The sequence below is a fragment of the Centruroides sculpturatus genome, unplaced genomic scaffold, assembly GCF_000671375.1.
Source record: "Centruroides sculpturatus isolate CEXI.00-Female unplaced genomic scaffold, Cexi_2.0 scaffold52, whole genome shotgun sequence".
Lineage (NCBI taxonomy): Eukaryota > Metazoa > Arthropoda > Arachnida > Scorpiones > Buthidae > Centruroides > Centruroides sculpturatus.
In genome coordinates this window covers 395,798-406,047 of record NW_019385745.1, presented here as the reverse complement: position 1 = coordinate 406,047, position 10,250 = coordinate 395,798, and the positions used below count along the sequence as shown (strand labels likewise).

At 30.3% G+C, this 10,250-nt stretch overlaps 1 protein-coding gene across 5 annotated transcripts in view; it reads right to left on the bottom strand.

Moving 5' to 3' along the window:
- Positions 1 to 5,278, bottom strand: part of LOC111641721 (upstream stimulatory factor 2-like) — a 109,346-nt gene extending 104,068 nt beyond the window's left edge. For 3 of the 5 annotated variants that reach the window (XM_023387928.1, XM_023387931.1, XM_023387929.1), the window contains exon 1: positions 4,704 to 4,868. In XM_023387928.1, coding sequence (XP_023243696.1) covers positions 4,704 to 4,735 — 32 coding nt within the window. In that variant the 5' untranslated portion in view covers positions 4,736 to 4,868. Of the gene's footprint in view, positions 1 to 4,703; positions 4,869 to 5,031 lie in introns of those variants that run through there. The other 2 variants (XM_023387930.1, XM_023387932.1) reach the window with 2 other exon arrangements.
- Between the last annotated feature and the right edge of the window lie 4,972 nt (positions 5,279 to 10,250).

Here is a 10,250-nt window from a genome sequence, read left to right as displayed (position 1 = left end):
TTTTTTTACCATGTTTGTACGGACACCGTCGCAATTTTTTCGCCGTCATATAGGAATCCGAACTATAGGAACCCGTGTTATAGGGGGATCGACTGTATACCAAATTATTCAAACTTCAAGACACCATTAAAAATAAAAATTGCATTATAGTGAACATTTTTTTTAGTTAACTGTATAAGTTGGCGACCCCACAGAAAGACCGTCGCGACCCCCTTCTGGGTCGCGACCCATAGGTTGGGAACCCGTGGGCTAGATAATAGCTATAATACTACTAATAAATTATGAAACAATTTGGTACTAGAGGGAGGTATTAGGTGCCATCTCTTAATAAATTTAATAATAATTATAATTTTTAATTAAATAATTTAGAACTATTTAAATTATTTAATAATAATTATAATTGGCACTTAATGCCTCTCTCTAGTACCAAACTGTTTCATTTACTAGTATTATAACCATTTAATAACAACAAAAACAAATACACTGAGTTCAGCGTTACATGTGTTTTTTTATCGCTAGCACTTTCAACAAACTTATTGTCGTCGTCCTCAGGCGATTACAGAAATTTACCAAAAGTTTTAAACAAAAATAATCGAATGCAGAATAGAACGCATAAGATAATTTGAAATTATGTTAAAGCCGTTAAGAACACGAAATAAATTATTTAGTTTAATTAATTATTTAAATTAAACCATTATCTAGCCCAATGACATATGGCATTGGTTAGCTTGTAGTTACTGCTAATAGCTAATATCACTTGTTTGTTGCTTTTGCAACAGAATCAGAATGGAGTGGAAAAAATTCTGGACTCGTGCTCTGAAGTTTCCTTTTACTTCATCATGCCAAAAAGAAAGTGTTCATATAGTAGAAGCTATTTTAAACAATGGGATTTTATTGCAATAATTGACAACAATCATAGTCTCATGATGTAAATTGTGCCATTGTACATTACATTCAGCATTGTCCACTGTGGGAAGGCACACATTATTCAACACATTGAAACCTGAAAAAAAAAAAAAAACAAACTTAAAGTTCCATCTTCTCAATCTGTATGTAGTTACAGTCAACCCCCCATAACACGGGTTCCTATAGTTCGGATTCCTATATGACGGCGAAAAAATTGCAACAGTATCTGTACAAACATGTTAAAAAAAACTCCTATAATTCGGTAAAACATCATTGGGCAGCCGAATTACTTTCCACCGTCCAGAGCCATGCTACTGAGAGTTTAGGCGGGTAAATTGAGTTTACTATCATCTGTACAGTATTATATATAAATTAGGTACTGTACATATAATTATATATTAATTTATTGTAACTTTATTATAATTATATATATATACTTTACGCCGTCCAGCGCCACGCTATGGAGAGTTTAGGAGAGTAAGTTGCATTTACTATCATCTGTACAGTATGTAAATTAGGTACTGTAAGTCTAATACAGTACTGTAATTTTATACATTTCTTGTGAAAAAAACATTTCTTATTCAAGGCCATAAAAATTATTTATATTAATGATGTCTCCAAAGTTCAACAAAGTTTTAGCAGAAAAATAACTTATAAGAAATTGCGGCTGCCGTTTGGTGCGCTGCTCCGCGATGAAAACAAGCTTAAGCAATGGCAACGTTGAACGGTGCACACTCGGTAAGTAATCTTACAATTTTTTGTTTATAGCATAGTTTATACGGATTATTCCCAAAAAAATATACGTATTTTGGAAATGAGTCGAATTAGTCTAGGAATCGATTAATTTTATGGAAGAAAACCTTTCAAACAGCCATAGTCTGTAAACTTCACATGTGTCGGGCTTGATTGGCAAGGTCTCCTAAAACATCAATTTCATAAAAAACGAAATGTATCTACTGTCTTATAGGGGGTTGACTGTATTTCTTAAAGAAACAGTAGAAGATAAAGTATTTGTAGCCGAGTTAACAATTGCATATATTACCATTAAGCACCCCCAATCGTTTAATACTACTGACTAACAACCTTTTCCATACAATATTTCCCAATTCAACAATTGCTGCAAAGTTTTCTGGTGCTAGAACTAAATCTACAGCCTTTAGATTACTTCCAATTTCATGAAAGATGGTATTAATAATATAAACAACAAAATAAAAAGCTTTATTCTGTTTCTACTGATGCTTCCAATCACAGCAACAAAATGATATTTCATGTTATCATACAATATTTCACACCAGAATAGAATGTAAATAAAATAGCTGTTAGTTCACTCAAATATTAAACACCATATTCTATTGTTGAACTTTAAATGAAAACATTTCAGTCTTGTGGTTTGAATGCTAAAAAATGCACCACACACTGCACATATAATTGCAATACAAATTTTGGCAATTGAGAGTGCCATGAAACCAAGCAATGTTTACTTTAAATTGAAAGGGATTTTAAATGATGTCATGTAGGGGACTGGCTGTCCTGCTCATCTCTTGCATAATATCACGCATTCTTCTGTAGGTATTTCATCAACGTGTATTACAGTTATAGTAATAATTAGTTTCTTATTCTGTCTTAAATAAAGTCTATTTGTATTCTGTACACAGCTTTGTTCATATATTGGAGTGTAAAAATAATGGAAATTGATGGAAAAGACAAAATCATTATTGAAGCAAACACTGCATAGATCCAATATCCAGCAAGAAAATACAAAACTACATGAAAATAAACATTTTCATCTGTGTATATGTATATGTATACATTATATACATATATAGTAATTTTCATCTGTGTTGAACAGTCATGTTCAGGCTAACTGACCTTCACAGTTCAAATGAAGCTGTTAAAACAAATAGTTCAAACAGAAAAGTTACTCAGAATAGGTGATTGCCATTCATGTTACAGAAGAGAAAGAGGAAAGTGAAAGAGTTACAAGACTGAACTTTGTAGATCAACTTTGAATCAGGGAAAAGAGTCTATATCCTTAAAGTTAATAGCTGCATTTTCTCATGGCTAATCAACATTTAAACCCTTCTTTACTTACATGGTTTAAATGCACATTATGAGTTGCATGACTTGTACTAGATGCCATTTACTCTTTTTCTAAAATTATGAAATTAATTCACCCTACTCAACAGCCTAAACTCCAGCAAAAGATTAGGCTATTGAGTAGGGTGATTGAATACAAACAATATATCCAGTATCCAGCATTTAGCTATCATTTTTTATTGTGAAATCATCATTAGCACATCAAAAACTACAATTACATTTTTAATTTCTGCATTTTGATTTTTTCTAACAATATAAAATACTTGTGAATTGAAGAAAATTATTTTTTTAATGTTTGTTTTAATGTAATTTGACCTAAAAATTCATAAAAGTAAACACACCAAATTTCAACTTGCTAAAAATTATCTGAAGTTTAACTGATTAACACTGAAGTTTATGTAATTGGAGATTGATAGGTTTTCTTTCAAGTTCAGGATAGTGAAACATTACTACTTTTTTGGGATGGTGTTAGGAGAGGAGTGAGGCATACCCACTTCTAAAATGTTTTATTACTCAATTAAAAATGCTCCCCTTCTTGGTTGAAAGTTGGTCAAATTACAATGCTATTGTTTTGTTCTACTTGAAAAAATGTTTTCTGTCAGATTATACTTAGTTTTGTCTGATCAGATTGCCTTAAATTTTTTCCAATATAGTCATGCTGTTTCAAAAATCAATAGAGAGGTCGCGGCCAATGTTTTCAACACATAAACGTGTACGTTGGACGTTCAGCACGGCCTTCCTGTAAGCCTAGAAGTTTGACAATGGCATTTGGAACGTCTAGCATGATTCCACTGACATTCCAAATGCCATTGTCAAACTTCTAGGCTTACAGGAAGGCGTTGCTGAACATCCAACATACACATTTTCATGTTGAAAACAAACCTCTCTAATATTGCTCAAAACATTAGAGAAAGCTGCAAATAGGACTGCCGGATTTCCGAAAAAAAAAAAAACACAGATTTAAAAAAAAAGATAAATTGATTATATAGACAGAAAGAGTTAAATTTATTTTGAACAACATGAAACATATTTTAAACATTGTAAATCCAAATGCAATCACCATAAATATTAGTCATTGCACCTATTTACTCATAATGGCATCCGTATAAAACTGCCAATAAACTATATAATCCACATTTAAAACAGAAAGATTAAATTCCTAAAAGAGACTCTAAAAAGTAAATTTTAAAAAATTACATATAAGATCATTTTTTGTTGAACTTAATTAAAATAGAATTTTTCTATTTTCCTTTTCATTATAATATGAAGAATTTTAAACAGATTTATAAAGATGAAAACTATCATGAAATATTATAGCAAAATGAAGCAATAAATCCCTCAAGAAAGGAAAATTTCCACATAAATGCAATGCACTTCTTTAGATTAAATGTTTCTTTATCATATCAAAACAATTCAATTGGAATATTTTTTCTACAGCGTATGCTTCGTGTACCATTTGCTTATTCAAGGAAGTATAAATGCAAAACTACAGGATATATCGGGGAAAATAACGCCTAAATTCTGGTAAAAAGGCATTATATAGTTTACTCATCATTATGTGGTTAACTTAATAAACTTTCAATGAGAAAGCTTAACATTGATAAAAATATTAGATTTAAATCAGGATCAAAGGCGTGGTGACAACATAGCAGAATGATATGCTAGTGAAGAAATGCCTATACCATTGTTTTTATTCTTACCTGGTATCTAGGGCTTGATCTAACATATCCATGTGTGTGTTTGAGTCAATAGTTTTGAATTTGCCAGCAAGTCAACCAAGATTGATCAATGGACTAACAACCAAGTCATGTGAAGAAAACATGTGACAAGATGGCGACCGATCCACGTCCACCTCTTCAAATCTACTGTTGAGATTAATGCGCTTAATCACTAATTTACATTTAACACCGGGAAAATGGAACGAAATACTAAACTATAACTTTATAAATATAAATACCGATAAAGATAACTTCTACCGTAATTTGTAATTATACGTATGTTATTAACATATTCGAACTATTTACTTACTCGACGAAATACATTCCGTATAGATGAAATACATCCAATCCTTCTGAATTTCCGGACTTGATGACGTAGTTGGTAAAAATCCAATTTACACGTGTACGATTCTTTTTAGATAATATTGTTTAATATAAATTATTATACAAATAAATTCGAAATTTAGGAAAATACTCGTTTAACGCGTATATAACTGTTTTGTTACGGGATTTTTAAGCGGCCGAGGTTGACCTTGACCACGTGGATTGATGATTACTTTGATGACGTGAGGTGGTAAGAAGGAAATTTCGACTTTTATACTATCATCAATTAGTCATCTAACAGTTTGATATAATAAAAATAATAAGAATAATGTAAATATTCGTAATAATAGTTTATTAACCGTAATTAAAACTTTTTTGCACAAAGTTTTATACTCGTTTAAGTTTAAAAAACACTTAAATTAATGGTAATTACTTTAAAATTCTGCAAAATTTTGTAATATAAATTTAAAAAATTGATGTAATTTTAATAAAAACACAAAAATTGTTCATTAATTAAAAGTTTTTATTTCATCCAATCACACCACTCGTTATAATTATTTACATATGTATGAAACTTCACGTGTCCTTTTTTTTCTGTTTCAGTTAGTCAAAACAATTAATATTATAATTTGAACATAATTAAATTCTGATTGGTTACATTGTAATCTTTGTAACCCATACAAAGTTGATAGCTTAGCGCTAGTTCCACAATACACAGCTCGGTATAAATATGAATAAAATAAGAATAAACTATAAAATATTTTCTATATAGGCCTATACATAAATAAATTCACTTTCAAACATATACAGTATCAACTATATCTAAGTGAGATTGCTCACCTTTAATATAATTATATATACACACACTTTATGTATAAGATCACCTTTTTTTTTTATGTTAACTTCCCGAAGAATTAATTTTAAAATAGGACCTTGATCGGAGCGAAAAGTGTGTATTGTTGGCAGTCTTTATTGTATTATTCTTGTATGAGTAATGCAATAAGCAGTTTTACTGTATAAAAATAATATCAGGTAGTACCATGTGCTTGAAAAATAAGATAGTTGATGTACTGTACCTGTGGAATATCTTACTTAATATATTTACAGAATAGCCAATCAATATGCCTAAAGAAAAGTCCAGTTATATGTCTGTAGAATGAGTATAGAAATATAAGAAGCAACATACAATTCCTATCAATTAATAAAATGAAATTACGAGAAACTTAATCTTCAGATCAATCTCCAAATTTTAGAAAAATTTTTTAATAAAAATTTCATTTTTCTTTGACTTACTGGTATTTAAGGTTCAAATACTTAAGTTATTCAAATAGTAATTTTACTGCTAATTATTTTTGAAAGCTGTTCATTCACTACTATTGTCGACTAAATTGTGATATGCATTTCACATTATATTATTAATTAATATATTATTTATTAATTTTTTACTTTTTCACATAAAAATAATCACTATATGTAGAAACAAGAGTTTTAGAGCCTGATATATAATTTATTCGAATATTTATTTAATAATAATCCTATATATTTTCTTATATATTAAATTTTAAAAAATTCTGAGAAATTTGTTATATATTTGATGAAATTAATATTTCTTCCTTATTTATGTAGTTATGACGATAAAATGGCACAATAGATTTTCCAGTAGTAAGTTTATTGCTACTTCTCTGAGCTGATAATATACTCTTTCGGTTAAATTGTAATTTTTACGTAACCTTACATAGAATAAAACGTAAATTTTAAATTTTTTGTGCAATTAATTTTTAAATCTTGGATTTTTTCAAAACGTTGAGTAAAAAAATTGAGTCGTCAATTCAATACTGTACAACTGTAGAAATAATTAAGAAATAATACGAACATGTGTGCTGCCATCTGTTGGCTAGTTTTCAAATTAATAGTCTATACCCTTTTGATGCCAAGTATTAATTTTGATTCGATTTAAAAAATACTGTAATAAATAAAATTTTTAATTAACAATTAATTTAGGCAACTTAATTTTGCAAAAATATTACAATAAGTATAAAATTGTTTATTTTAGCGTTTAAAAAGCGTTTATTTTTGGACGTGGCTATTTATACATACAGTATGTATACTCAGTTGGCTATTTATACATACTGACTGTATGTTCCTATATCCTGACTGTATGCGCTGTTATTACAATTAATATTTCGATAATAACTACACGATTATAAATAATTATAGTTTTATTTATTAAAGTTCAGTTACAATGTTGTTCAATAAAGTAATCAATAAACTATGAAGTANATAATAATTATAATTTTTAATTAAATAATTTAGAACTATTTAAATTATTTAATAATAATTATAATTGGCACTTAATGCCTCTCTCTAGTACCAAACTGTTTCATTTACTAGTATTATAACCATTTAATAACAACAAAAACAAATACACTGAGTTCAGCGTTACATGTGTTTTTTTATCGCTAGCACTTTCAACAAACTTATTGTCGTCGTCCTCAGGCGATTACAGAAATTTACCAAAAGTTTTAAACAAAAATAATCGAATGCAGAATAGAACGCATAAGATAATTTGAAATTATGTTAAAGCCGTTAAGAACACGAAATAAATTATTTAGTTTAATTAATTATTTAAATTAAACCATTATCTAGCCCAATGACATATGGCATTGGTTAGCTTGTAGTTACTGCTAATAGCTAATATCACTTGTTTGTTGCTTTTGCAACAGAATCAGAATGGAGTGGAAAAAATTCTGGACTCGTGCTCTGAAGTTTCCTTTTACTTCATCATGCCAAAAAGAAAGTGTTCATATAGTAGAAGCTATTTTAAACAATGGGATTTTATTGCAATAATTGACAACAATCATAGTCTCATGATGTAAATTGTGCCATTGTACATTACATTCAGCATTGTCCACTGTGGGAAGGCACACATTATTCAACACATTGAAACCTGAAAAAAAAAAAAAAAACAAACTTAAAGTTCCATCTTCTCAATCTGTATGTAGTTACAGTCAACCCCCCATAACACGGGTTCCTATAGTTCGGATTCCTATATGACGGCGAAAAAATTGCAACAGTATCTGTACAAACATGTTAAAAAAAACTCCTATAATTCGGTAAAACATCATTGGGCAGCCGAATTACTTTCCACCGTCCAGAGCCATGCTACTGAGAGTTTAGGCGGGTAAATTGAGTTTACTATCATCTGTACAGTATTATATATAAATTAGGTACTGTACATATAATTATATACTAATTTATTGTAACTTTATTATAATTATATATATATACTTTACGCCGTCCAGCGCCACGCTATGGAGAGTTTAGGAGAGTAAGTTGCATTTACTATCATCTGTACAGTATGTAAATTAGGTACTGTAAGTCTAATACAGTACTGTAATTTTATACATTTCTTGTGAAAAAAACATTTCTTATTCAAGGCCATAAAAATTATTTATATTAATGATGTCTCCAAAGTTCAACAAAGTTTTAGCAGAAAAATAACTTATAAGAAATTGCGGCTGCCGTTTGGTGCGCTGCTCCGCGACGAAAACAAGCTTAAGCAATGGCAACGTTGAACGGTGCACACTCGGTAAGTAATCTTACAATTTTTTGTTTATAGCATAGTTTATACGGATTATTCCCAAAAAATTTANGTAAAGTGTGGTCTGCTTAGTCTTTCTCTTCGGACGTCCTTTGGATTTAATTTTAGTTTTGAATTTTAAGTTTATATTTGATTGATTTGAACGGGGCTCGTTATATGACCGAATTTGTTCTTCAGGTTCTTCTGGTTCAATTGTACTAAGCCCCAGAGCCGGTCCTACCATAGGGCGAACGGAGCAGCCGCTCCAGGTGCTAAGTCCTATGGGGTGCCTCAATGGTAAAGAAAATTAAAGGGTATAAATTAGGGGCAACCAAGGGGTGGCCATAATAGGATCTCGCTCCATCCTAAAACTTGCCTCTGGCCGGCACTGCTAAGCCCACTCTCATGTTCAAAAAGAGAAATTCCATTTCTTGCATTGCTTTCTATTACTTTTAATTCCTCTACATATTTATTGAAAGTTTGCATTCCATAGTTAGACAAAATATCTGCAATATTTTTAGTTATCGCCAGTGCCGTATTAAATTTTTCCCTATCCGATAATATTTTGTTGGGACAATCAAAATCATCAGTAATCATATTGAAGTTTCATCTTCAATATGATCATCGATGTCTACATTTACATCACCTGTATCCATACTTAGTGCATTTTCAATGAAATAATATACAGTGTCTTGCATGAAAGCAAGTTTTTGAAAATATCTCCAAATTATTATATTTTCTTATCATAAGAATATGACGACATGGTGCACTAAAATATTCCAAAATGAAGAAGAACATGTTTCCACCGATGTATTATAAAATTTTGATATTTTGCTATCAAGATTTTCCTCAATGCCATTACACAAGTCTGCAAGTAAAAAACTGCATAGGATTTTTACACATTTTCTTATAGACTTCAATTTGGTAAAAACGAAAAAAAAAAACAAAAAAAAATTCCATCTCGTCAATTATTTTTGTTACACTCAAGTTTTTGTTTGTATTTAGCGTAAAATTCCTAGTTAACTTAAAATATAGTATTTTTTTTAAAGTGGCCTTAAAACGAAGACTTTTCACATTAATTCTATCAATTATAGCTGGACTTGGTAATAAATAAATAAATATGTTTATGGTTGAAGAGAGTAGTAGTGGGGGGAGGTGGGTTAAGTAGTTTTAGGAGAAAGGTTGCATGATCGTGTAGAAACAGGTTAAAAGTTGATAGTGAGTAATATTACTGGTGAGGTTGAGCATGTTTCGACATGTTATCTGGGATACTAGGAATAAATATAAACAACCTGCTGTTGGATTAGATCATGTTTCAACAAGCTAAATAAGTTGAGTATCTCGCTGGCCATGTAATGCCACACTCAGTTTATATCCAGCATTCGAGCGCTACTGTGCTTGTATTTTTATTTCTGGAATATGGCTTGCAGAGGTTGTGTAATTTTTCCCGACAGCTTCTGTTATGTTTGTGGTGAATACACAGTGAAAAGTCAACATCCTCTTTATCTGATCCCCTCTTTTTGGAAACAATGGGATAAAAGAAAAAGAAGCATGGGACTCTTTCAAGAATGTAGTGCATAAGTTTTTGGGGAATACTAAGGACCTTGACTACAAAACCATTGTAC